This window comes from Kogia breviceps, chromosome 17 (assembly GCF_026419965.1).
Source record: "Kogia breviceps isolate mKogBre1 chromosome 17, mKogBre1 haplotype 1, whole genome shotgun sequence".
NCBI classification, from domain to species: domain Eukaryota; kingdom Metazoa; phylum Chordata; class Mammalia; order Artiodactyla; family Physeteridae; genus Kogia; species Kogia breviceps.
Window position 1 is genome coordinate 17,346,424 of NC_081326.1, and position 27,942 is coordinate 17,374,365.

Consider the following 27,942-nt stretch of genomic DNA (forward strand, 5'->3'; position numbering starts at 1 on the left):
CATCATATGGCCTATGGCATAATTAACCTTTATAAAGAGGCCTTTAGTGGGATCTTACTATATTTTTTAAATGTGTTTTGAGACACAGGAATTAAATTTTCCCCTAGTTCTTCCAATTAGTAAAGGCTAACATGTACAAAGCGGTTCCTATGTGCCAGGTACTGTACTAAGCACTTAAGGTAAATAAGCTCATTTCCTCCTCCTATGAGGTCAGTGCTATGGTTATACCCATTTTACAGATGAGGAAACCAGGGACACAGATTAGAGAAGAATCCTCAATCATGGCCACAGCCAAAACTTCATCCATATTCACTGCATTCGTCAGTATTCACCTGCATTCTATATATGCTGATATTTTCTCCTATTCCCATATGTCAGACCCCTGTAGAGGCTATGACAGCCTCAATCCTAAGTCCTTTCTGGTACTTTGGGGGTAAGAAGGAAATGTTGGACATAGATAATTGATACACCTGGGATAATCGAACACGGCCTGACGGATCTTTACACTGTCCTGGCAGAATATGCCACGTCCACAGCTGCCTATGAAGTTGGAGAGAAGAGCCTACGCGGCTTTCCAAAGCGTGGGGGAGGGCTGCGAGTGCACAGCCTGAGCCCCGGGAGCTGCTCACCACGACTCTTGAAATCGTTATTGTACAAAAAGGGCACGTAGAATATCTTCCAGATTTGCCAACCACACGGTCTTCACCCTAGCTTTGGCTTCAGCCATAAAACATGTGGTTTGGACACGAATCTGGAGTCGGTAATCTTTCTAGCACCCTGTGCTTCTCCTGGCTGCTCCAAAGTAGTCTGTGTTCTGTTCCCTTAGGATTTGCTAGGAGATGAATCATGTGAGTTGATAAATCTGTTAACACCTAGAGGCGATAACTGGGCATTGCTTACGTGGGGGTCTTCGATACCTCAGCCCTCAACAGGAGTGGCGGCTAACTTGGGAATTTAAAAGTGCCGTGGCAGCTCCGTGGCAGCTGTTCTGGAGAAGGTCCGTTTATTGTATTTCACAGGCTGCCTGCTGATGCATGGAGCCAGCCGAGGCCAGCACCGAGGATGGCTTCAAAGGCTGCAGGTTCTAGTGGCAGCACGTTTATTCAGCTGTACTTTGGACCTAAGCAGCAGGGGCCAGAGCAACATAGTAATTTCGTTGGGCCACAATGGTCAAAAAACTGTAACTGAAAAGTGCCCATGCAGGAGAGAGAGACTTACTTCATCTTTAAATTTTTCTTAAAAACAGCAGCAGACTCAAAACCCGGGATAAGGCACTAATTCAATTAATGAAGGCAGTAAAGCTGAGCGGTGAATCTTACTCTGCAAAATTAGTCCAAAGGCCTAAGATGAAAGAGACGAAGAAAAAACTTAACGGTGCAGCGTAAGACCTTCTGCCAGGTGCGTTCTTTGAGCACTGCTCCCCCCCCTCATTTCTATTATTAATTTCTCAGCAGATCTTTCTTTCACCGCCATCACCAGCCAAAAATTCCACATAACTCAAGACAGTAATTTACTCATAAAGGAAACACACCTGCAACTTTATTAATAACCAACTTTTGTTTTTATTAGAGCAGATACAGTTGTGAAAACTGTACATTATACATTTTGGTTTCAAGGATTATAAATAACGGAACTCGCAGGTAGGGAGTTCTTTTTCACAGCAAGAAACTTTAAATAAACAAAGTCATGTTTTATTAAGTACATTGGCAGACTTCATGTGCTGTCCAAAATGTAGAGTACAGTATAACAACCCATTAGAAAGAGCCTTTCATGTAAAATACAGCTGTGCACATTTTAGAAAAATACCAACAATTTGAGCTTTGTTTTTAAAAAAGCTTATAAATCATACATACATTTATAAATGGAACCAACATGCTCACTTTATAAACATATCCTTTATTATCTGTTACCCATTATTTCCAAAGCATTACACATTCGAAATAAACACTTAAGATTAAATATTTTATTTAATTTTTTTTAAAAAAAATCAGCTTTCCCAGCATCAAGAGCTATGGGGTTAGGAAGGAGCAGTGAGAATATTGAGACTGACACAGGAACCGAAACGTTTCTTGGGTAAAAACGTGTACTTCCTAAATTTAAAAGTCAAAGCAAAATGTAAAAAATAAATAAATATACAAGTTGTAATTTTCATTTGCTCTCTCTCTGCTTTCTTCTTTATTCCATATTGGTCACACCCAGGTTTTCTGCAAAAACCACCACTGCGTTACTGCCCTGCAGGTGACAAAGCATTCAGTCCACACCTGTGCTAATATGGGAATTGTCTCTTCTGCATCGGAACAGTAGCAGATAAGGTAAAAAGAATCTGATTAAACCATGCAGATCGTGAAAATGTTTAGGAATAGCTCCCTCTCCTCAATAACGTCTTACCAAGATTGGACAGATAACTTACCTCCCCTGATTTTCTTTTTAAATAATTATTTGTATAAAGACCACGTAGTTTCTCTAAATAAGCATGCTTCTGAGTAATAAAGAATAAATTATAAAACAGCAAAAAAAAAATCAGATTATGTCAGAATAACAAAGGACTGCAAAAGACAGATACTTAAAAATTGTCTAAGCCTTTAAAATGTGAAATACAATTACAAAAGGACTTTGAAAAACATGAAAGGCGTAAAGTTGAGAAGCACTGATTTAACAAAGCTTTATGCTCTACCTGAATGTATTCAACAAAAATTTAAGTTTGGGGGGAAAAAAAAGAGCAGTTATTAATAGCATCTTGCTTAACTTTCATGGGAATTAACATAGCTACTGACAAGATTTTATTTGGTTGGTAAAGTACGTCAGCAATGAAACTGAATCCTTTAAACACCGATTACTGCAATCCATGCAACATTTTGACTATACTTCTTAGAATTCTGTTGTCTTTCAGCTTTTAAAATCTAGCACCTCCTAAGTGCGTAAATAATTCATCTCAGTAGTGTTAAAAATGTTTAAAGTCAAATTATTTTTAGGTAGGTGTAATGCCTTCAAATTGCTAAATTTTAAACAGCCTTTTACAGGTTTAGGAAGACTAAACGACATGAAGAGTGATGTATTGCTATCAAAATAAACACATTTTCTCTAGCATTCTGTTGTTTCTTTTCCTTGAGATGCGACACATGTGCTTCAGCCAGCCAGGACCGCATGTTGTAGATGGCTATACGTCGGATTTAAATAAACAGCAGAAATGAACATAATCGTGCACAAGCCAACGACACCTCCTCTCCCGGGACGTTCCAGGAGATGAGAAAGCAGCAGGTCATGGCATAAGACTGGTGAGTGATGCTGCTACCTACTTCTTCTAATGAGACAGGAGTGAATGCTGGAACCACGGCCACAGCAACACAATCCTCCGACCACATTCCTCCGGCAGTCGTTTGTTTCCCCAGCTCCCTTCTAGAAACGTCAGATGGTAAAATAGTAAGGCAGCTGTTGACTTCCATCAAAAAAAAAAAAAAAAAAAAATGCAGCTCCATACATTTCCAGTTTAGTCACACTCTGCTAGGACAGATGGAGTAGCCAATGCCAAGAACTTCGCCGGATGGGGCTGCTTCAGCAGATTTTAAAAAAGAATGATTATTAAGTTTTGCTCTCCAACATGGCTGCTTGCTTCAGCTCCCAGAGGACCCCAAAGCATTCCCACAGGGACCGAACAGGTCCTCCGGCTGAATTTTCCAAGTTTCATCTCTCTCTCTCTCTCTCTGGTGATCCCATCCTAATTCCAAGCCTCCTTCCCTGTGTCTGAGTCTGACTGGGGTGTGCCATTTAAAGGGCTGATGACACCACCGCAGAGAACTGTGGGCTAACACCACTAGTTGTCAGGACTTCACTGAAGGGTCAAAACAGTTATATCATTAAGTAACTATGTTGAATCACATTCAGGCACAGCCAAAATTAAAGTGAAGGACAATACGTAGTTGTTAAAAAAAAAAAAAAAATTTGAATATGGGAAAAAAATGTTATATATCGCGATTTTATAGAGAAATTAAGGCTATTCTTACCTTTCCTAATTCCAATCAAGTTAGAAAGTGAACAAAAAGAATGGCCAACCCGATATTCAACAGCATGACGAGGACAATCATGATTGAATTAGGGCCCTGGAAACGAAATAGAACAAAACAAGTGTCACTTTTCCATGTTACTAGCAGTAGATAAATTAGCTCACAAAACCAATTACCAAAAATATTTAAAAAGACCCAACACAGTTGCAGTAAATAAGATGTGAAGAATGATGGCAGTTCCAAAAGGTATAAACTAAAATATAGCTACGCTGTATTTAAATGGAGCCATCTCTGAACTTTCACTTAAAGATGAATCCAGTCTTGATTAGACCTAAAAAACGACTTAAAAAATAATCGACTTCACCTCGAAACACTGGGCAACAGTCTGGGTGAGACACAGCTCACCATAAAGGGTTTAAAAACTGATGGGAATTAGATACGCATTTTTGTTAAGGTGTAAGTCGTCGGATAAGGAAGAATCATTTCCTCATAAAGGCAGTTAGAGAGTGAGGCTGCACTGGAAAAGTTTAGGAAAAACTCAAAACGAGGTTCTTTGACTCTTGCTTTTTCTGGTTTTCTTTTTGGATACTATCCCTTCCTTAAGGTAAAAGCTGCAAGTGGGAAATTGAGCCCTTTCAGAAATTACTGTGCAGGTCTAATTTTTAATTCCTCTGCTTAAAGCTACAACATTTCAGAAATCAGGTTACATTTTAACAAATTACGGAGTCCTATTTTGCCAAATACTGCTATAATAAATACCACATAGCCCAAGGTACCCAAAATTTACTTTAAAAAAAAAAAAAAAAAACAACAAAGAAACCTTATATGACCCATCTTTGTAGATCTGCCCGTGCTCGGCCATCTTTATTTCAAAGATGCGATCTTGGTATTTACTATTAAAATCGTGTCTAATTCTTAAGTAGCATTAAGAGTGTTCTAAAACTTGCCATATAAGAGAGGTTGGGTAGGTAGTTTTATTCTCATTCTACAGATGAGGAAACAGTTGTACTATATTTGACTATTCAATGAGACTACAGAGAAACTGGGTCAGAGTCCTCATTGATGTGATTTTTTTTTTTTTTGCGGGGAGGGGTGGGTAAGTCAGTAAGGGAGACTGGAACTGCCACTGGTCCAGTGCTCATCTCGCAGGACCTCATATCCTTCAAGGACGCCTCCTTTCTGGAGGAGGTCACAACATCCTTGGTAGAGGTCAGAGTACCCTGTTCTTTACCCTAACGCTTCACACTTTGTCATTTCTTGTTAACTGCCATCTTTCCCCCTAGACTGAGTTCCACAGGGGCACTGCCTTGTTCACCACTGTGTACCCACACGTAAGGGCTGCCCAATTCATCCAGGCAACCAATATTTTAATGGAAACCAATCTTTTGGTACCTTTCCAAGTGCTATGGAGGTGGTGGTTGAACTGATACATTCACTGTATTAAATGAGGAACAGGGTGATTAATAAAATCAGGGTGTGAGAGAGGAGGAATAAAAATGGATGCCCTTGATGTAGCAACTGTTAGGAAGAAGAAAAAGCCTAGTTCCCAGACCCCAAGTAAACGGGAGGAAAACAAACATTTAATTCTTCACGGTGACTATTAGTTCCATTTTACAAAAGCTCCGAGAGGGTATGTGTCTTGCCCAAGGTCACTCAAGCCAGTTTGAACACATTAGAACTGGGATTAAACTTTAGTCTGTTCACTTCAGAGCTACACGTTCTTTTTATCTCTATTAAACCCACAGGCCTTAGTTTAAAAATAATTTCCCATCAACTTCTTTAAAATGGCTTTTTCATCTACATCCTATGATACTGTAGTATCAGAAAAACATCAAATCTTGCTAGTGACCAATGGTTCTTTTAGTATAGTTGCGTTCTAAACCTATGTAACTCCTCAATTATGGTTAACTTAGAACATATAAATAATGTAGGAAACTCTTATAACTCAGAAAATAATTGAGATGATCTTTCAACATTATTACTCAGCATGGAGATTAAGGAAATGCTATTACTACACAAACTGATTAGATCTTGCTCCTGAATGGGTTAAGAATTTTGGAATTGTCTCAGCTCTTTTGGGTTAGTGGATTTCATTTCATAATTCCTAAGGACAGTGATATGAAAGAAGATGAGGAAAAGTAACAGGGTCAGAGTGATACAATGTGGAGTTCAGTGACTTACACGGATCCTAGGAAAGCAGAATAATAGAATACCTTCAGTAAAGCTACTTTCAAAGGCTTAAGGTGTGCCTGGACCTTTAACTCCCCTTTCATAAATCCTTATAAGGTTCTATAAGGTTCTATGAATTCATCTAACCTTTTTGAATTGGTTAGTATTGGGGGCTTGAACATGTATTTATCGTATATATTCTAATATACAAATACACGTGTATCTATCCTACTAGTATAGCTCCATTATATAAAGCTATTTTTAAAGATGACTCAGTGAAGATGAATGACGGTAAACCAGCAATAAAAGACTCAAACAGCAACCAGGTAAAAAATAAATTCTGGGATGCTATGTTCAATAGGCAGATACCGAGACGTGACCTCTGTGCTCTTCAGTTACCTGGGCTGGGTACAGGGTGGAAAGCTTTAAGGTGAAGTCTCATAAATATGACTGTGGTGGCCAGTTGTGGCTTAAAATAGCAAAATGAAAAAAAAAAAAATCAGTCTTGATTTTCAAGACTGACTGGGACAGGTGTAATCAAAGAAGCTGTGGCAGGGCAAAGTGCGAGTCTTGTTTGGAAGAAATTTTCAGGCAGTTAGAAAATAAAGTGCAGGAAGTCAAAATATGGAAAGACGTTCTAACTCACATTTTTTTTCTTCAAGATACTATCGCTCATTTAAAATTGTGAAGAATTTTCTGAAGTTAGTATAGTCTGTTTATGTTAAACCTCAAACTTCTCCAAAAAACATGGAAAAAGCAAAGTTTATATGTATTTATTGAATGTGTGTGTGTGTGTGTGTGTTTCAAAACTGATCTAACAGGGATAGGGATGCCTTAGGTTTTATGACAGTTCAGAAGAAAGGTCGGGTAAATCTCAAACTCTGAGGCTGATCGGTGTAATTGCTAAGAGAAAAGTGCAGGTAGTTTTCAGGAGCTGAGATTCCTAAAGAGAAGACTCCTCACTAGTCTATTTGATGATACGGTTCTAGAGATACCTCTACTGCCTCCTAGCCAAGCTGCCACACTGCAAAATCCTACAAAAAACTCTGGCATCCCGCAGAACGTGCTCTCCTGGGACTTGAGTCCACAGGAGTCACAGACTGGAGGGACGTTGCGGAGTGATCCTTGCCAGGGCTTCCCTTCCCCTCAGTGTCAGCCTGTGGACCCGGAGAGTCTCTGGATTTCTAGGAGATCAATATCTCCAGGGTGATCCTGAGGGTGGGTCAAAACCTACTGGAATATTTATGAGCTATTTATGCTCCAGCTAGTGTTAAGGCAAACTCAGTAACAGTGCTCTCTGCAGACTTCCTTTGTGCTGGGAACTTTATAAAGTATCAACTCATTTAATCTTTACCACAACCCTTGATACAGGTACAGATGAAGAAATCAAGTCACAGAGCAGTCAAGAAACTTGCCTAAGGTCATCGAGCTGGTAAGTAACACAGCTGGGATGTGAACCTGTGAAGTCTGGCGCTAGAGGCCATACCGCTAGCCACGAGCCTACACCGTCTCCGTAAGCGGGCTGAGCAAAGCGGTGCGGATTGCTTGGTAAGCCGCCCTAACAAATGGTGACGCTGGATCTCTCCCAGCTGCTCACAAACATGGATTCAGTCTGCTTCCCCTCAAATGCCTGCTTTAGTGTGAACTCATCCATGAATTTCCACGCTGTCATCTGTACACGTCTAACTGACACAGTGTCTTTTTACCTCGAAACTGTATGCAGTGCTCTTTTGTTTTAAAGGTCATTCACTGCCTACCTTTAGGAGGATTTTGTCACTTCCTAACCCTCTGTGAAGAAAAAACACAGTCACGAGGGGTGTGAGAGGCAGCTTCCTGTTATTAAGGAAGAGAAGGTTAATTGTGACACTCTCCGCATGAAGGTGCCGGCTCAGTCCTGCCTTCCCGCTCCCGACAGAGGCGCAGAGCTGCCGGCCTCCCTTCTCTCCTGGGGTGTCTAGGGGGGAACCCTAGAGACCGGCCTGCAGAGCTGCACGATGCTTGGCCAACTCCCAGAATCCGACTGTTCTGCACATTCATAAGACAGATGCTGTTTCTAAACAAGAAGGCTGTGAATTTACCAAATATACCTATTAGTAAAATTTTGCCAAAAGACTACTAGGTAACTCATCTAATAATGAGGAATACTGGGGCACACACCTCCCCTTGGGGAGGTCTGGAAAGCAACTGAACCCCACTACTGGGTACCCAAAGGTATAAAACGATAATAGCCTTGCATTGCTTGAGTCTCCCCTTTGTAAATCAGGCAAACCAATACTAATACGTATGTGAGGCTTTATATATTAACCTATGGCTATAAATGCTGAAAGCCAAATGAGAAGTGAGTTATCACATTTAACAAATTCAGTAGTGATGATATTAGCACAGACAGTTATAATATCAGGATACTGACCTACCGGTGTTAAAATATTTTAAAAGATGAATGCTCACTGAACAGTCTCAAAGTTATTGTTTTGAAAACCGTTTACCTATATGGAGGTTGACTCTCAGAAAGTTAATCATGTTAACCTGATTTCTTTATATTTAGATAATTAAAATGGTGAGAATTTTTTAAAAATGAATTTCAATGTTTAACCCTATGAGTAGACAGAACAGTAAGAAAATTTTTTCTGAAAGGTAAGAAACTGCTGGATGTATTGTTGGCCAAAATATTAATCCACACCCTTATGCAAATATGTTTCTGAAATTACTAGTAAATACTGGGTCGGCTATGGCTTCCTCCCTAAATTACAATCTTTTCCAAAGGCATGTGACTAGGTCAACGGATCAGTCAGCTTTTTATCAAAAATTACTTAGCTTCAGATTTTATAAATTCTACAGAATTTGATAAAATACTAATTCCTTTTATCATTAACAAATCTCATTGAATGAGGATGTTGATATTTATCAATAACTGAAAGCCTTCTGGTTGAATATGCTCCAGACTCATATAATAAAACTAGCATCTACCAGAAAACTGAAATTTTAGGAGCACTGACACTCGGAGCAGTTAGAAGACCCAAGTGATTTTCTTAAACAGTTGAAAAATTTCACTTCTCATATGGGAAAGAAAAAGTTCTAGCTGCAAAGCCTGGCCATTAAATAAAATGCACACTATTTATGAGAATAATTCATAATAGCTAGAAAAGATGTTCTTTTGTCTAAAGATGCTGACCATTGTGGGTGCAGAGTCAAAAGGCAGGTAAGGACTTGGCAAATGGCAGTGGAGCCCTCCTCCTGGTTAGAGCACAGGGGCAGGGGGCAGGTGGGCTGTGATTCCTTCCCAGCCCTCAGAATTAGCTATTGTTATGGACTGCATGTTTGGATCTATCCCCTGCCCCCAAATTCATCCACTGAAGCCCTAACCCCCAATGCGATGGTATTTGGAGGTGGGACCTTTGGGAGAGAATCAGGTCATGAGGGTGGAGCCCTCAGGATGGGATTAGCGCCCTTCCAAGAAGAGACGGCAGAGAGCTTGTTTCCTCTCAGTCCTGTGAGGACACAGGGAGAAGATGGCCTGTGTTCTATGGACCAGGAAGTAAGTGGCTTCTCACCAGACACTGAATCTGCTGGTGCCTTGATCTTGGGACTCCTGAGCCTTCAGAACTCTGAGAAATAAATGTTTGCTGTTTAGACCACCCAGTCTAGGGTAGTTTTGTTATAGCAGCCAGAGCTAATAAGACCTCTACCATGTAGTCCTTTTTTTGTTTTGTTTTTTTTTTTTTGGTGGTGCCTAACAGCTTGTGGGATCTTAGTTCCCTGACCAGGGATGGAACCCCGGCCCTCGGCAATGAAAGTGAAACAGGACGGAAGGGGGCAGGGCACAGCCTTTAAAAGAATGGTATAGCCATAGTACATGACAAAGACTGGTTAGAACCAACTAGGTCCAAGATGGCAGAAGATTTGACTTCCAGAAGACCTTGAGCCTCATTAGACGCTCATTGTAATATATTACCATATGCTAAATGACACATCCACCAGCACCATGACAGTTCCGAGGCCAACCATAAAAGGTCAAAAAGTGGGCAGTGGCCCAATTCCTGTTAATCCCCGCCCCTTCCCCAAAAGTTGGAATAATCCACTCATTAGCCTGTGAAATTACCAGCCCATAAAAATGAGCCACCCCATATTTCAAAGCCTCTCGCCTTCTAAGATGGCCCACACTCTGTCTGTGGAGTGTGTTTCTCTCTAAATATAAATCTATCACTTTGTCTCCGAATTCTTTCACGACGAAGAAAAGAAACTTAAATCCACCGGGAACAAAAGTGCAGAGTCCTAACCACTGGACAGCCAGGGAATTCAACAGCTACCATGAAGCTCACCAAGAAGTGCTGGTAAAGGCTTGTAAAAGTGGAGCTGCAACAAGCTAGCCACGTCAGCCTACCTGCATGAAGCCTGAGGGTGGCCGAGTGAGCACAGAGGAATTTCTGCCCGAGAGCCCATTGTGGCTCAAGCTACCAGTGCTAGGCTCTGCTCTACGCAGCCCGGTGCTCCCCGGGCACTTTTGCTGGCCTAGGTGCAAATCGTCATCAAGGCGCAGATGCCCCACGCTGCCACCCGAAAGAACCAAAAGGAGCAAAAGTGAGAGAAAAACACGTCTCGCACAACTTACCGAATTGGCTTCTTTTTCCAAAGAAGGGCACGAATCGTTGCTTGCTGGATTCTTTGGTATAGCAAGTTCAGACTTCTTAGCTTTTGGCTCAGCTTTGCTTTCTTTGGCAACTGGTTTTGTCACAGATTTAGGGGGACTCCACTTGTTGGGCGATGGCTTGTGCACCAGCGCCGAGGAAGACTGGCTTGGCCCTTCCTCCTCCTCCACGTCCTCCGGGGGGTACTGAGGGGCATTCAGTTTCACGTAGTAGCCGTGATACTGAGAGTGCAGCTCCCCGTTACTGGGGTTAGGGACGTGGTGACGGCCAGAGTACCTGGAGTGGGGCACAACCGCTCCCACCTCCTTCGTGGGAGCCTTGGAGGTCAAGGGCTTATTGACGGTGGCCGTCACCTGCTCCTCGGCTGCACTCCTTCTGTCTTGGTTGAGTCTCGCCCCTGAGCTGGGATTCTGCTTCTTCACGGGCTTTGGGGAGGGAGAGCCGCCTTGTTTGGGACTTGCCTCGGGAGACCCTGGGGGTGTCGTGCCTTTGCGATAAAAATGAGGAGATTCCTTTGGTGTAGGTGGCTTTTCCGGGACCTTTTCTTCTGGATTTTCTTTAGCATCTACACCTTCCTGAAATCTCTGTTTGACATAATCTGGGCCTGGGGAGAAAGGGGACAACACAAGGGAAGGTGATATAATAAGGCATAAAGGCTTGTTACTCATGGCTACTCATTTATTATTTTGCTAAATCAGCTTAGCCTTTTCTCTTTTTGTTTTAAACATACTTACGAGGCTTTGACTAAGCATAAGGACGTTTCATTCCCTGGGAGAAAAGATTATTTACTGATGAAAAGTTTTTAAGTTAATATATACCATTATTTACACTATGGTGATAGCCACAAAAGTTAAACAGTCCTGATTTTTGCTGCTGGTAGAATACAGAGGCAGAATTCATATGGATGGAGCACTGGAGACAGCACCATAATTAATCTGAACGTTCAAATTTACATGGTACGACTAAAGTACAGAGTATACACTCATATACAAAAATAAACTGACTTGTATGTTTAATGTGTAATATATTAGAACACTTAAATATATTAATGTTTAATAAAGTATCTACACTGTAGGTGGAGAACATGCAGATAACGTATTTTTAATGACCCTTCATCAAAGGAGCATTTAAACTGCCTAGTTAGGAGTAACTTCTGAGCTTTAGGTTACACTTTATAAGAGAACTTACTCGGACTCCCTTCACAGCCTGGATTTGCATCAGCAGCGTTTCTGCAGGCATCAAAGTCAAGACAAGGCAGTTGTCTTTGGCTCTGTAGTCGCAGGATTTTTTTTTTCCTTTTTTTGAGTACTTTAGAATTGTGTAACAATCATATGTTATTTTCATAAATAGAAAAAAATTTCACTTTAAAAAAGGGACTCTGGTGCCATTGTTATTTCTGGGCAGATTTTGGGGGGAGTGGGGAGTAAGGAGAAAGTGCATCACAAGACGGTACCAAGAGTGAGCGCTTAAGGAGGCCAGTGATCCAGAAAAGGGCCTCTCTGGGGCCCTCAGAGACATGCTCCAAGGCAGTGCCCTTCTGTCTAGGCACTTTGCCCCTCAGCCCCTCCCCAGTAACCAGGTCCTGTGCATCCTCTGGCCACCACTTCACCCATCAGCCATTTATTTTTTTCATCACAGGAAGTCAAGTCAAGGTCACACAGTCCAGCTGGCCCTCTTCTCTACAAATGGGCAGGAGCTGACAGTGCCATCTCTGGGGCATTCAAGGAAGAAATCACCCACCAACCACCAACTTGCTTACAGGGGCTGACCAGCTCTTGTCAACTCCAGAGCACTGCATCTGTCTGCTTCCCTTCCTGTCTCTACTCCCACCTCTCGGGCTGAAGAATACATACTGCCTCCATCAACAGATGAATGGATAAAGAAGAGGTTTTATACACACACACGTGGAGTACTACTCAGACATAAAAAAGAATGAAAATGTCCCATGTGCAGCAACAGGGATGGACTTGGAGGGCATTATGCTAAGTGAAATAAGTCAGAGAAGGACAAATACTGTATGATGTCACTTATGGAATCTAAAAGATACAACCAACTATATATATATATATATATATACACTCTCTCTCTATATATACAGTATATATATATAGTATATATATATACACTGTATATATACACTGTATATATATACACACTGTATATATATATATATATATATACACATATATATATATATATATAAAACCAAAAAGCAGCAGACTCACAGATATACAGAGAACAAACTAGTGGGTACCAGTGGGGAGGGGGGAGGGGCAACATACAGTGGGGCAGTAGAAGAGCCACGGGGTGTAGGAGAGGCTCAAGGATGTGATGTGCAACAAGGGAAGTACAGCCAAGATCTTGTAATAACTGTAAATAGAAAGTAACCTGTAAAAATTGTGTAAAGATAAAAACGTTCAAAAAGGTAAATAAAAAAATTACCTACTACCGACTTGTCATTGCTCTTCCCATGATGGTGTGAATAATAATTTACTGTCGTGAGACTGCCATTTATTATACAAGGCGTTTTCCAAAATGTAAAGCCTCACCAAAATCTTAGGAAGCAGGCAATATCCCGACTTTACGGACGTGGAGACAGCTGTAGCAGCTGAAAAACCCAAAGTCACACAAGCTCCCGTGTATCCTTAAGGTAAAATATAATGCAACATGGCATATACTAAGCCCAGAAATGAGAATCCCCAAGGACCCACATTTATAGCTTGCACTCAGGGCCAAAAGCATAAGAGCATTATCTCACATTCCATCCTCCAGAAGATAAAGCCAAAGACGGTTCACATTTCCCAAACAGGTCAAGATCGCCGACGACTGAGATTTCCTTTTCTAAACTTGGTTAAGCACCCCCTTTAAAAAAAACTGGCAATTTTCTTTTACATCCTCCATCAAAAATGGCAGTATGCATTCTTGGCCCAGAGACGTGTATCTCACTTGAGTGAAGAAAGAGAGGCAACTGCAGTTATTCAAAAGGTGCTGTCTTTGTTTCTGGATTCTTCCTTGGTGTTGTGACTGGGACAAACCACCAAGAGAAAGAAGCATCAGCAGCACCAGAAAGCGACATTCTTCATCAACAGGCTTGCCCCTACTTTCAAAAACCCATGAAGAACATTTATACTGGCCTTCCGTGGAGAAGGCCCTCATCTACACACAACCCCTCCTCTGCAGTGTGCTGTTTACATATTTTTCTCCCACCCCTCTACCCCAGATTTCATCAGAACTTGGTTTCATTTGTGCTTCCCTGTTATCCAATTTTAGAGCATTACTGAAATACCCATCTAGGCATGGTAGTAAGTGTTCCGTGCAAAGGTAATTAATAGTCAAGACTCTTAGAGCCAGTCATTTTTCATTTAAGCCACCTAACTCTGAAACACAAATTACAAAGTACTTGTAATGTCTTTGATCTAAGGTGTAAGTGCAGAAGTTAATTTTGCAAATCCTTCTCTCTTGATTAAGTCATATTAAAAGCTAATGTTTAAATACACACAACAGGAAAGAACGGGAAAAAATAATCTCTGGCAAACATGATGAGTTATACATTCTTGACGTTGGAAGGAGAAGACAGTCACTGAACCACGAGAAATAAAGCTGTCACAAAGCCTATGTGCTCCATTTTGAAAACATGAGACCCTAACAGTGACGCTTACAAGTTCAGGATTTATCTGGGTAACCACTGGTCTCACCTGCGTTTACTGCAGAAAGCAGATTAGAAGCTGAAATGGGAGCTGCTTTGACAGATCCCAGCAAGTGACAGCTGCCAGCAAAGGATGAGACTGCTGAAACGCTAACAGCGACAAGAGATCGTTTATTTGGGAGGAAACTCAGGCAATTCAGTAACAGCGGGTCCAAGAAAAATAATTTTTTAAAAAGCGATATGCTTTAGTCATCTGGAAAAAGAACAAAGACTTACAATACCTGAATACAAAGCACCGTTTCAAATGCTCTTTGTAAAGAGTAAGTACAACTCTGCCTACCTCTTAATTTATGCTATCATTAATAGGCCAAGCAGAGAATGATTTGGCCATTGGAGGATTTTGTAGTAACGGACTTACGAAGCTTTATTTTGCATTCCATTGAATGTATTTATTGTGTTTATTAACTCTCAAATACCGGTCGGTCTAACCACTCCTTTAGATCTTTAGAAATCTCATGCATTGCTCCTTTGCACAGTTTTCCTGTCCTAAATGTCTTAGGAAAGGCATTTCTTGTGCCCATCTCCTAAGACATGGTTTTCAGGCGTATTCAGATTTATTTACTGGGCTTCTAATGCTATTCAAAATCTGTTGAGCTCAAAGAATTTACTACCACCACCTTTCAGATGAAAGAATCCCTCCCAGCTTTATTATGCATTAAAAATTGGCTGGATAAGGGAATAAGGGCATTCCAAAGCAGTCACTCCACATTGGCTGCCCAGCAGAGGTACCTGGGGTGCGATTCCCAGAGAATTGAAGAAGTATGAATCGAAGCCTAGAAATACTGATGTTTAACAAATGCTCCAGGTAACTCTCAAGTACCCAGTATTGGCATTTAAAAGCATGGCAAATTTGGGATTGACATGTAAACACTGCTATATTTAAAACAGAAAACCAGGGACTTCCCTGGTGGTGCAGTGGTTAAGAATCCACCTGCCAATGCGGGGGACATGGGTTCAATCCCTGGTCCAGGAAGATCCCACATGCCCCGGAGCAACTAAGACCATGCGCTCTACTACTGAGCCTTCGCTCCAGAGCCTGCACGCCACAACTACTGAAGCCCGTGTGCTCTAGGACCCGCGTGCTGCAACTACTGAGCTCGCATGCTGCAACTACTGAAGCCTGCATGCCTAGAGCCTGTGCTCTGCAACAAGAGGAGCCGCTGCAATGAGATGCCTGCGCACCGCAACGAAGAGTAGCCCCTGCTCACCACAACTAGAGAAAGCCTGCACACAGCAACGAAGACCCAACGCAGCCAAAAATAAATAAAAAAATAATAAAAATTAAAATAAATAAAATAGATAACCAACAAGAACCTACTGTATAGCACAAGAAACTCTGCTCAATATTCTGTAATAGCCTAAATGGGTAAAGAATTTGAAAAAGAATAGGTACATGTATATGTATAACTGAATCACTCTGCTGTACACCTGAAACTAACAACACTGTTAATCAACTATACTCCAACATAAAATAAAAATTAAAAATAAAAATAAATGAAAAAAAAAAACACCTGGGCGAGACCTCAAAATAAAGACTTCTGACTCAAAAAATAAATAAATTAAAAAATTAGAGCTTCTCTGGTGGTGCAGTGGTTGAGAGTCCGCCTGCCGATGCAGGGGACGCGGGTTCGTGCCCCGGTCCGGGAGGATCCCACGTGCCGCGGAGCAGGTGGGCCCGTGAGCCGTGGCCGCTGAGCCTGCGAATCCGTCCGGAGCCTGTGCTCCGCAACGGGAGAGACCACAGCGGTGAGAGGCCCGCGTACCGCGCAAAAAAAAAAAGAAAAAAAAATGGCAGAAAGTTTGTTGACTAGAGGTAGACCCAACTCCAGCCTTCCTTACCTGCATCCAGCTGGAAATGGTTCCAACATGGTGTAGTCAACGGGGGACTGGCCGGCTAAATGAGGATATACACTTAGATTTTACAGAGTAAGATTAAGTGCTTTTAAAATAAGATATTTAGTATAATGCAGAGGGCAGGAGTTTTTCCTGGACAAGCTTCTCGGAAGGCACACGGTGTGACTACTACTTGTCTGCGTACTAACGTGTGTCAGTGTTGCAGTGCAGGCAGCATAAAGTTGATGAGATGCAGTTCATTAAAAAGACTAGTCAGGGCTTCCCTGGTGGCGCAGTGGTTGAGAGTCCGCCTGCCGGTGCAGGGGACACGGGTTCGTGCCCCGGTCTGGGAAGATCCCACATGCCGCGGAGCAACTAAGCCCGTGAGCCATGGCCGCCAGGCCTGCGCGTCCGGAGCCTGTGCTCCGCAACGCGAGAGGCCACAACAGTGAGAGGCCCGCATACCGCAAAAAAAAAAAAAAAAAAAAATTAAAAAAAAAAAAAAAAAAAAAGACTAGTCAGAGTATCACCAAGGAGGGAAATTATGAGAAGTGTTGATAGTTGTTGCAGTCGGCATTTTTGTCTGTTTTTACAGACAGTATTTCTAAATCCTAAGGGATTTTTTTTTTTCCCCCTGGGGATTTGTATTGGGAAGAAGTCCGAGACGGGTCACCTGCTCACTGACAATGCCACACAACACGAAACAACAACGCTGAGCACGTGTCATGCACCCACACGGAAAGGTTACGCGTTACGGCTGGCGTGAACGGGGGACGGCAACAGCAGGGCGTTCAGCTGGTTCTTCATAGGTGAGCCTCAGGGAAACGGCTGTGGGCAGGGCAAGCATCACGAAGACTCCTCCAAACAAACGCCTGCCAGGGCAGTGCTGATGGCAAATGCTTTGTAGCAACAGCAGAAGTCATTAAATAGAAAGTAGGGTTTTTCTACGGAGACTGCCGATCAGTAAGAGAAGACCAGATTGAAAGATTTTTTAAAAATTGTATAACCGATAGCAGGATCCCTTTTATAGTCTATGTGGAAAGAATGCTACATTCCCATAGGACTTTCGAGTCCCGTCGGTAACAATGCCGCAACTTCTGAGAACACGGCCACAGCACTCTTGTCTGCAAGCCGTGGGACACCCAGCCCAGGGCCCCTTGCACACGGTGGGCTTTCAGTACACGTGTGTGGAACGTGATACACTGGAATGCGTAAGGGCTAAGAATAACCAGCAAACCCATGAATTATTAATTTCACGTCAGCTAGTGGATTATTCAGTTTTCCTTTTTCTATGAAAAAAAGTTATTCAGAATTTGGGTCTGGAAAGTGAGTTGAGAAGGCATCTATTCCAGGATGCTTCTTTTTTCTTAACCAAAAGTATTACATATTAATGATAGGCACGGACAGTCCCTAAGACTTCTAATCCATACCAGCAGTGTGAGCTTACTTAACACTGTCTCAATATATCTATACTAAAAGACTTCACTTTAAGTAATCAACACACTGTGTGTGTGTGTGTGTGTGTGTTACACCCTGTTTGTCTCCCTGCCCCTCACAAATTCATATGTTGAAGGCCTAACCCCCGATGTGATGTTACTGGAGGTGTCGCCTTTGGGAGATAGATTAGTTCACGAGGGTGAGGCTCTCACGATGGGCTTAATGCTCTCATGAAAAGAGGAAGAGACACCAGAGTCCTCTGTCTCCAGGTGCATGCACTGGGGAAAGGCCATCTGTGAGCCAGGAAGATAGGCATCACCAGAGCCCAACCACGCTGGCACCCTGATCTTGGACTCCCAGCCTCCGGAACCACGAAAATAAATGTCTATCGTATAAGCCACCCAGTCCATGGTACTTTGTTTTAGCCGCCCAAGCTGACTAACACACACGCTTAAACACAGAAAGACAAAGCTCGTCGAGGATGCTGCCTAGGCCACCTGGCAAGAGGGCCCTAAGTCACACATTTACCACATTCTCTTTTTTAACCCATGACCAGTGACCCCCACAACGGATGAACATCACTGGAAATAAAAAACAAAATAAGCATCTTGATGGAAAGGACATTGAAACAGTGGGGAAATGAGCCATACATATAGTTTCCCAATCATTCTCCACCATGTCCAACTCTCCACTGCCTCCTCAGTGATCATCCAAAGTCTCACCTCAGCTCTCCTGGCTTAAAAACCCGATTTCATCAGCACTTTGAAGTAGAGCCATCCCTTGGGGCAGACTCACATCACCAAAGCTCACAAGACTGATGGTTGACACCAGAAGACCGATTCATCAGTTTACAATGAGCGAGGTAAAAGTCACAAAGGCCTGAGACTTGCGCTGATAAGCACCAGTGCGTGCTCTCCCTGTTGGCAGACCTCCACGAGCAGCTCAACGCAAATGAGGAGGTTAGCGGTGGACGTGGAATCAAGACAGAGGCGTGAGATGAATCAGGTATCTGATGGCATCAGGCTGAGCTAACCTGATGCATCCATTTCCTCGCTCGGATGATCTTGCCAGGAAAGCCATACACAGCTGGCTACAGTTCCCTGCATCCTTCCCCGTAACAGAAACGTCCTTGCCAATGCAACTGCAATACGCCAAGGTTTTGGGCCATGGGTTTGCTCTCCTCTAGATAGCAGTGGGATGGGCACTGCCTATTTTTGCCTCTGTGACTCTTTTTTCGATACTACTTTGGGTGACCAAGTCTTTAGAGGTTTCCGTACACTCAATCAGGTTACAAGGAAATCTTGCTATACTACAGCCATGCTATCACTTATGATCACTTTATACACTTCTGTGCAGTCTCAGGGCTCATTTTAACCCCCAGAGGGCGACCGCATTTCTAAGTTCTTGGGGGACAACTCACCGTGTCATGGCACATGCTCTTGGCAATTTAGGTTTCTGGGTACTATGCAACTATCTGCATACACATTCATACACATCCATCTGTGTGCTTTTTCTTATACGTTACGACTTAGCCCCTTGAGTGATAAAGCCATTCTACGTGGCTACGTTTTTTCTGCAGTTTTAAACTAAACTATAGAAGAATACACTTTTGAACTCAAAGTGTAAGACTGAACTAAGATGGGAAATATCTGAAAATACCGCCAGCTCCTGAAAAGAGGTAACTTACTATGAAAGTGTTCGAAATACAAGCTATGACAGACACCCTTGTTTCCCTAGGGTTAGCGACTTCTATATAAGACACATCCATTCCAAACAAAGGGAACGTCTGTATCTGAGATATGTAAATTAAACAAGCAGCCTGACTCCGAAAAAGTACTTGAAAGCCCTTTCAGAAACGTCTGTCTGATCGGATCACCCTGTAAATGCCGAGTGGAAAGCATGAGTTATGCTCCTGTGAGAAGATCAATAATACTCGGTACAGAAAAGGCTTTCTATACAGTTGTCGAAGGGAGTGTTGGCTGCGGGTCAAAGGGGATTGCAGCCGCTGCCCTTAGCTCCCGTCTCAAACAGACCCCTTGTCATCTCGTGCCACTGTGATATATTCATTACTGACAGACAGCTTGCGCATATGAAGCTGTTTTAGCTAAGAAAGGGTGGAATTACATTTTCCCACAATATGTTTCCCCCCCTCAAATGCTTTCACATCATAAAAAGCTTTTAAAACCATTTAGCCTGGAAAATTGAGATGACCTCCCATATCATTTACCTCTTGTTAACATCTAATAGCAAGCTACAGGGACCCTATTCCCCAACAGAATTAACAACAGAATCAAGAAATGACCAACTGCAGACGACAGCGGGTTTGGTTGCTTCCAAAGCAGCTCAAGCCCAGGGCTGCTACGTGAAGCTGCACCGTCTCCCGACTGCTGAGCTGCTCCCGGTAGCTTCACTGCTGGGGAGGAAAAAGATGATCCCTCCTGGGGGGCTGAATCCCCTCCCCAGCCCTCACACCCTACAACAGGGAGCCACTAACGTGTGTGTGTTTCCAGAAGGGCGTTTATTCCTACTGCAAAAATTGGAAAACTTCCCTTTCCTAATAAAATACACATACGTATTCAATGATTTAAATCCCACCCAGAGGTTTAGAAAGGATGCACACAAAAGAAGACACCCATTATCACTGGTTACCTCCCTTGGAGTTGAACTAGCACAGAAGTCACTCTGTGGTAACTCAATCGCTCAGCAACTGGACTGGGCCCCTCCCTAAGCTCTCACTCCTAAAAACTGAGTCTTGTTAACATAGCCTTTTACTGTCTTCATTCTTTGCAGAAAAAAAAAAAAAAAAAATCCTGTCATTTCCTTTTCATTCTCCCACCCTTTATTATAGCCCAGTTCCTAGCTTTTAGAATACATGGACACTTGGGTCTTCTATTCACTGTGACTTACCTTGTTCATGTAGTCAGACTAATGCCCTGTAGGTTCCAATATTATATCACCTTCACTGGAACCAAACAGGTATTGGACACATGTGTTGTGCAGGGTGCTACATATCCAGCTTGATTAACAGAAACCAATGTGAAAACACTCTTTACCAAGACAATATAAATTTCGAAACTTAGACTTTAGAACATTTCTTTTAGTCTCTCTTGCCTAGAAATCTGTTGACTCTGCAAATCAACAGGAAGATGCTGTTTCTAAAACAATGGAGAAACATATATAAAAAGGTGGCGACTGCCATTTTATTAACACCAGTATATTAAAGAAAGGGATGGAAGCAGTCTACTAGGAGACCACTAAGAAGTGAGTTAACTATTTAAAACCCACTGTAAATATTTGTTCACTGCTATTTTATAACACCTGAGCCAGATGATCTGGATTTTCTCCTCTTAATCTGTGCAGATTCATCTGTCTTTAAGTGGTATATTTCTTTACATCCTAACCAAATTCCTTTGAGGTGTATTTAAAAAAAAAAAAAGTCACCGGCTCTTCTCTTACTGCTGATGTGATTGTTCCAGGTGCTTCTGATTTTGAGATATCTGTTTTAGCACCTGAGATGGTCCCAACACACTAACACAATTTCTTAAATACTTCTCTTTTGGATTCCTGTCCTGTTTACTGCTATCAGCTCAATGTCTGTTGCTGGGGGGTGGGCAGGCAGGAAGTGGGGTACCGGGTAGGCACCGGGGAAGAAGCCAAATCTCCGGCGCTAACACTCAGGCTTCAGGCACGTGTTACTCTAAGCTCCCACTTGTTTTGTAGTATTGCTGAAATTCATGGGGCACAGACCTCTGGATTAAAAGGAAAAGAAGGAAAAAAGGAAAGCAGAGGCAATGCTCCTACCCCTCCCATCACAGGTCACCTGTCCTACCTGGCTGGTAGAAGTCAGGTGACAGCTCTCTGGCCACAGCTCTCGCGATGTCACACTCCTGGCGGGCGGCCAGAGCAGCCTGGTCTGCGGCGTCAGCTTTGGCTCTCGCGTGCGCGGTCCTACAGGAGCACAAAGGGCGCGTCAGCGGGGGCGGCACCTAGTTAATTACACAGGCCGGGCAAACGGTCTCCGGGGCAGGCAGGGCCCGGAAAGAAATGCTAATAACCGTGATCCTCGCCCCACATCTGCAACAGAAAGTTGTGAGACATCAATGAAAATCAAGCGGATGAAACCACCTGTGAATTGCCTCAATCTTTCAAGGTTAAAGGAAGTATAACCGGTTAATTTGGAAGTATGAAAGTATAACAAGTTCTGCGCAGCTTAATGCAAAGCCTGGTGTTCAAGACTTAGAGGATGAAATGCCCCGTTGACTTTGGTTGGCATTCCCCCTCCCGCCCCCCCACCCCCAACCATGGAGAGCAGAATTAGAGCATGTGAATTAATACAGCGCGCATGGATTTAATTTCTATGGTAGAATCAATACAAGGATTTGATTAAGAAAGATCTGCCCAGTGGTGTGCTGGTAAAGTAGCTCTCTGGGGGGAAAAACAGTCAAACTGATTTGTAGCACTGGCTGATTTCCGTGGTGTACGTGCTCCCAACATGGCCAGTTCACACCATTGGCGTGACTTTGCTGAATGTGTAGTTGGGAACAGACGCACACCGTGGGCTCCCCCCAGCCCGTAGGAGCAGAGCCAGTGGTCTGCTGGAAGAATGTGCTCACGAGGGTTCCAAGGAGTCCATTTAGTGGTTCTTTAAGCATGTGTCTTGTGTGAAACCGAAAGCAGGCAGAGAGGTGGAGCTGCAAAGAGCAAAGTGATCTCTTTCAGTCTTCCACCTTCTCCCCCGCCCGTCCTCACCCACTGAAACCACTTATCTTTCTAGAGGACAAGGGCTAGGGAGAGGGCAGCAGGGATAAGAATGGGGCTCCTTATGGCAAGACAGGGGGACTGATGTCTGCCTGCCCGGGAAGGGGGCATTTGGAGGCTGAGACTTTGGGTCATCCTCTTCCAAAGGAGGAGATCTTGTCCGGCTAGTATTTAGACAATTTTCATGGGCACCTGCTTCTTATAATTTTGTGAACTATTTTCTTTTATTAGCGCTAGGCAGGGCTATAGATAACTAGTGGTACAAGCTTAAGGGGAGTCTAAAAGAGGTGTCCCTGCAGGCATTTCAGAGACAGCAGGAGAGGAAGTTGGGAAATGGCATCATGCCCTAGCTGGTCTTAGGAGAGAAAACCCAGGTGGCATCTGGAGGAGGCCAGCAGACAGGATTCCTGGAACTAGACTGCAGGCAGAAAAGATGGGGAAAAAGGGGTCTGACCTTAGACTGTGGGGCCAACTGGGGGAGGTCCCATTTCACTCCTACTTAGGACCCAGCTGAGCCTGGAGGACTGCTGTACTAGAATATAAGTGTAAGGGAGATGTTTTACTTTGGGCATTTTAAAATTTTTAATTTTTGGTTCTCTACTATACTCCCAAGGCACAGAACAAGGCCTGGCACATAGTATTTACTGAGGGCCCACTTTATAAAGGAATGGTAAGTAAATAAAGGAATGTCCTTAGGAACAGCTGGGTAGTTACTTAAAAATGAATGGATTGACAAAACCACAGAGACAGTAAAAAGACCAGTGGTTGCCAAGGGTTCAAGGTGAAAGTGGGTGAGGGATGAACAGGTAGATCAAAAGGGATATTTAGGGGAGTGAAACTATGCTGGATAATCCTCTAATGGGGGATACGTGACATCAGGCTTTTGTCAAAAGCCACTGAACTGTACAACACAGAGTGAACCCTAGACTTTATAGTTAATACTAATGTTCCACGTTGGTTCATCAGTGGTACCAAATGTACCCACTAATGCAAGATGTTAATAGAAAGGGTAACTGGGTGTGGGCAAAGGAGGTATATGGAAACTGTACTTTCTCCTCAATTTTTCTGTAAACTTAAAACTGCTCTAAAAAATAAAGTCTATTAATTAAAAATGAATGAATCAAAGTCGAATCATCAAAATTGTTATTTATGAATCATGGAGGACATTTTAGATGATCTCTGTCTACAGGGTATGGGGTACAGAGGCAAAATCAAGGGGGTAAGAACATATTCCTAAAAAACCTGGCTGTGGTAGCCCCGGCCTGAGTGGGAGCCATCACTGACGGTGCTTCCGTCCCACCTGTTGTGCTGAGACCCAGTGGATGCCCTCTCTCTTATGTTCTTTCCGTTTCTCAGAATCCCAGCTCTTTTTTTCCCAGAATTATTTTCCATTTTATCTGCTATTCTTAGCTAGAGCCTAATTATGTCTAGGTACCATAATTAATGAAGCCACAAGAGTACAGTTACCCTGCCCTATAATAAAACCTGATAGCCCGTCAACGATAAACTTACAAAACTCAAGGACCATTTATTCGGAAACAATCACAACCCACCACCACGGAGTGGAATAAAATGGTAGTAGTATCTCCACCCCTTTTGACAACACGCTAAACTGGAGAACAGACAAATGTAGATTAACCTTTCTGCAAATATATTTTGGAAGCACAGCATCAGGGAAGCCTTAAGCCTTTCCTTTTTTACTTGTATTTTTTCCTGTAAGACAAGATAAGGAGGGGGGACTTTTCCATCTAGCACCCCTCCCTGTGTCAGTGCTCCTGCATGGCTGTGGCACGATGGCCAAAATCACATTCAAGCCTGAAACTAGGTATCTGCTCAGGAGGTTTTGGTAGCCCTGGACCTGATAACAAGAAGTAGAAGAGAACAGGAAGACATCTGAGTTTGCTGTCATCAAAAGTGTTGTGCGGCCAGCCCATTAAAACATCTTGATTTGGCCCAGGGAAAAATCTGGGCTCGACCCTGGTCCACGTTATTCATGTGTTCCAATCCCAGGCTCAGTTCTGGAGCAACACACGACGCCTTTAATCACCCAACGGGTAAGACATGCCATCGTTCGTGGCTTGCGGGGAGGGAGGTTTGGGCTAGTCATTCTGGGGAGACCGGTGGAAAAAAACCTCAAAAGTGGATGCCTGGCTGCTACATGTAGCTGGTCGCATGGAAAACATATGCACCAACAAGGAGCATGCCTGCATGCCCAAGAAGCCCTTCATTTGCTCCAAAGACTGCTGACATCCATAAATCTTCAGACCCTCAGGAATCTCTAAATACCATTATCATCATCTGTACTTTCTCGCATATAATGCAGCAAAAAGTAAGTGAAAAGCAACATCTTTCAGTTAGGCATCAGTGGTAGACTTTCTTTTAGGGTCCTATCACAAATAAACCAAAATTTTAACTTGTAGAGAGTTACTATTTTGGGATAAAGAGATACAGAGAGGCCCGGGCAACTGTCTAAGCTGGTACAGCAGGTAGGTGACCCCCTCCTGGACATCAGCCCTGCAAAGGTCACTCGGCAACAGCTGAAACAGTAAATGTGGAATTTCTTTTTTAAAAAACATTAATTAATTTATTTATTTTTGGCTGCGCTGGGTCTTCGTTGCTGTGCGTGGGCTTTCTCTAGTTGCAGCGAGCAGGGGCTACTTTTCATTGAGGTGCGTAGGCAGTGACTTCTCTTATTGCAGAGCATGGGCTCTAGGCACGCGGGCTTCAGTAGTTGTGGCACGTGGGTTCATTAGTTATGGCTCGTGGGCTCTAGAGCACAGGCTCTGTACTTGTGGCACACGGGCTTAGTTGCTCTGCGGCATCGTGGGATCTTCCCGGACCAGGGCTCAAACCCGTGTCCCCTGCATTGGCAGGCGGATTCTTAACCACTGCGCCACCAGGGAAGCCCAATGTGGAATTTCTCAATGGCAGGCATCACCTGTACTTAAGAATTTAATTACAACTTGTTTCTTTCCAATCAGTAATTTGATGAGAATCTGAGTGTTTTTTTCTTTAGTGACTAAAATGGTCTTTCACGAACTCTCAAGTCACCTTACTCAGAACAAAATGGTCTGGCTTTCCCAGTTTTTCTTAAACAAAACAGTGCTTAAAAAAAAAATGCATATAAACAATACACTGAACATGCCCAGCACATAGGCCTACTGCTAATAAGGTAGATGCAAGTCCCTTAGACGTCTGTCCCAACTTCTTTCAATCTTTTATATACCTATTCACTGACGTAGCTGATAAAGATTTTAATCTAGAATGGACAAGGATTTTGCTAAAGGTAAAACTGTATACAATACTTATACTTTTCTATTTCTACCTCTTACATATTTTCTTTCCAACAAAAAACTGCTTCAAAAAATATGCTGATTTTTGATATCTTTTAAAATTTGTTACTTATTAAGTCAAAGTTAAGTTTCCTGACCTGACTCTGAAAATTTGATGGCAGAGGCTGTCATCTAGTTAGTTCAGGGGCTGTACATGTGATTTGCTTTGATACCCCTATATTTAAGGAAAATTCTTAGCCACATTTAAAAATAAGAGCAATTGGACTTCCCGGGTGGTGCAGTGGTTAAGAATCCACCTGCCAATGCAGGGGACCTGGGTTTGAGCCCTGGTCTGGGAAGATCCCACATGCCGTGGAGCAACTAAGCCCATGCGCCACAACTATTGAGCCTGCGCTCTAGAATCCACGAGCCAAAACTACTGAGCCCGAGAACCACAACTACCGAGCCCGTGAGCCACAACTACGGAGCCTGCGTGCCACAACTGCTGAATCCCACGCACCTAGAGCCTGTGCTCCGCAACAAGAGAAGCCACAGTAATGAGAAGCCCGCGCACCACAATGAAGAGTAGCCCCCACTCGCCGCAGCTAGAGAAAGCCCGCGCCCAGCAATGAAGACCCAGTGCAGGCAAAAAAAAAAAAAAAAAAAAAAAAAAAGAGCAGTTGTACGTAACACTCCAAACATCAGTTAACGGCAACCGCATTCGTCCAGTTGCTCAAGCCCAGGCCCTGGGAGTCATCCTGGTTGCCTCCCTTTCTCTCACACACCACGTCCACGGTCAGCAAGGCAGCCAGCAGGACCTTCAAAATACACACCCGACCCCGCATGTCTCCTTCTCATCGCCGCTCCTGCCCAGGTCACATCTCACCGGGTTCCTGCAAAGGCTGAACTGATCTCCCTGCTTCTGTCCTTGCAGGCTGCCATTCTATTTCCCTTCTGGTTTTCTTGAAATTGCCTGACAATAACCACAATCCTTTCCTGGGTTATGGCATCATGGGCAAGAAAATGCCAAAAAATGACCTTAGTTATTAGCCTTCCTTTTGGACTGCGACATTATTCACTTCTGAGAGACCTAGACTTGCAAAAACCAACTATCTTGTGTATATAGTGGGAGCCCTTCTAAAGAAGAAATCTGTCTGTTAAGCAAGGAATACTCTCGATATGAACAAGAACTAGGTGTCTCCACAGCTCTCAGCTAAAAAGCAAAGGCATTATGTCTGAGTTCCTGTACCGGAAAGAAACTGGTCTCTCAGTATCGATCAGCTTCTCTGGTCAGACCAACCCCACGAGACTCAGCATACACTCCTCATGCTAAGGCACAAACGGCCCCCCTTAGCTGCCTCTCCGGACTTCTAACTTTCCATCTCTCATACATATACCTATTCACTGGCAGAGCTGAAGAAGATTTTAATCTGCAATGGGCAGTGATTCAGCTAAAGCTCAGTAAATTTGGTTTAGGAAGACTACTTCTTGCAGGTCCAATCTTTACGTTTATTAGTTCTTGAATGTTAATTTTCTTCCTAAGTTGCTTTTTTGTTTTGTAAAAGACAGGACCTGGAATAGTAACTTCAAGACTGTGTTCTTAGGTCCTGGTTAAAAACAAGTCACAGCTTCAGCAAATAGTTGTCTTTTTTGCCGGGGTGGTCCATTGCTTCCTTTTCTAAAAGCATTATCAAGTTATTTAGATATAAAATGTAAATTTAGGGGCATGGTATCCCCACTGAAATCTGGTATTTGACCTTCCAGGGGCCCGAACTCTTGCAGAGGTGTGACGACACAGGCTTTGAAAGTGTGGGCAGCCAGAGACCAGGCTGAGGCCAGTCTAGTCACAGATGATTCTTGCCCATGAGATCAGAAGTTAAACCACATTACTTCAGCAATCTTAGATATGCATTCTTAGAATCATCATTCATACCATGCCCTTGGCATTTTTTCAGGGGGAGATAAGAGGATGAACCAAGATATCCAAGATAGGATATGAACCAAGATTCATGTGAAGAACGTGAAACGCTGTCCATTATGCGTATCACTGCCACGTTCCTAAAGATCTGGGCGATACATTCCTCAAAGTTTAGTGCCAGGAAAAACCTGGTCTATGATGA

At 43.1% G+C, this 27,942-nt stretch overlaps 1 protein-coding gene across 4 annotated transcripts in view; it reads right to left on the bottom strand.

Annotated features, from left to right (window-relative positions):
* The window catches only part of JPH1 (junctophilin 1), a 135,030-nt gene that overhangs the window by 52,646 nt on the left and 54,442 nt on the right, over window positions 1–27,942 (bottom strand). Inside the window, exons 3-6 of one of the 4 annotated variants that reach the window (XM_059042924.2) lie at window positions 21,622–21,740; window positions 10,780–11,420; window positions 4,002–4,097; window positions 1,545–3,396 (exon numbers count right to left, since the gene is read on the bottom strand). In XM_059042924.2, the coding sequence (XP_058898907.1) occupies window positions 4,017–4,097; window positions 10,780–11,420; window positions 21,622–21,740 (841 nt within the window). In that variant the 3' untranslated portion in view covers window positions 1,545–3,396; window positions 4,002–4,016. Of the gene's footprint in view, window positions 1–1,544; window positions 3,551–4,001; window positions 4,098–10,779; window positions 11,421–21,621; window positions 21,741–27,942 lie in introns of those variants that run through there. The other 3 variants (XM_059042923.2, XM_059042925.2, XM_067018154.1) reach the window with 3 other exon arrangements.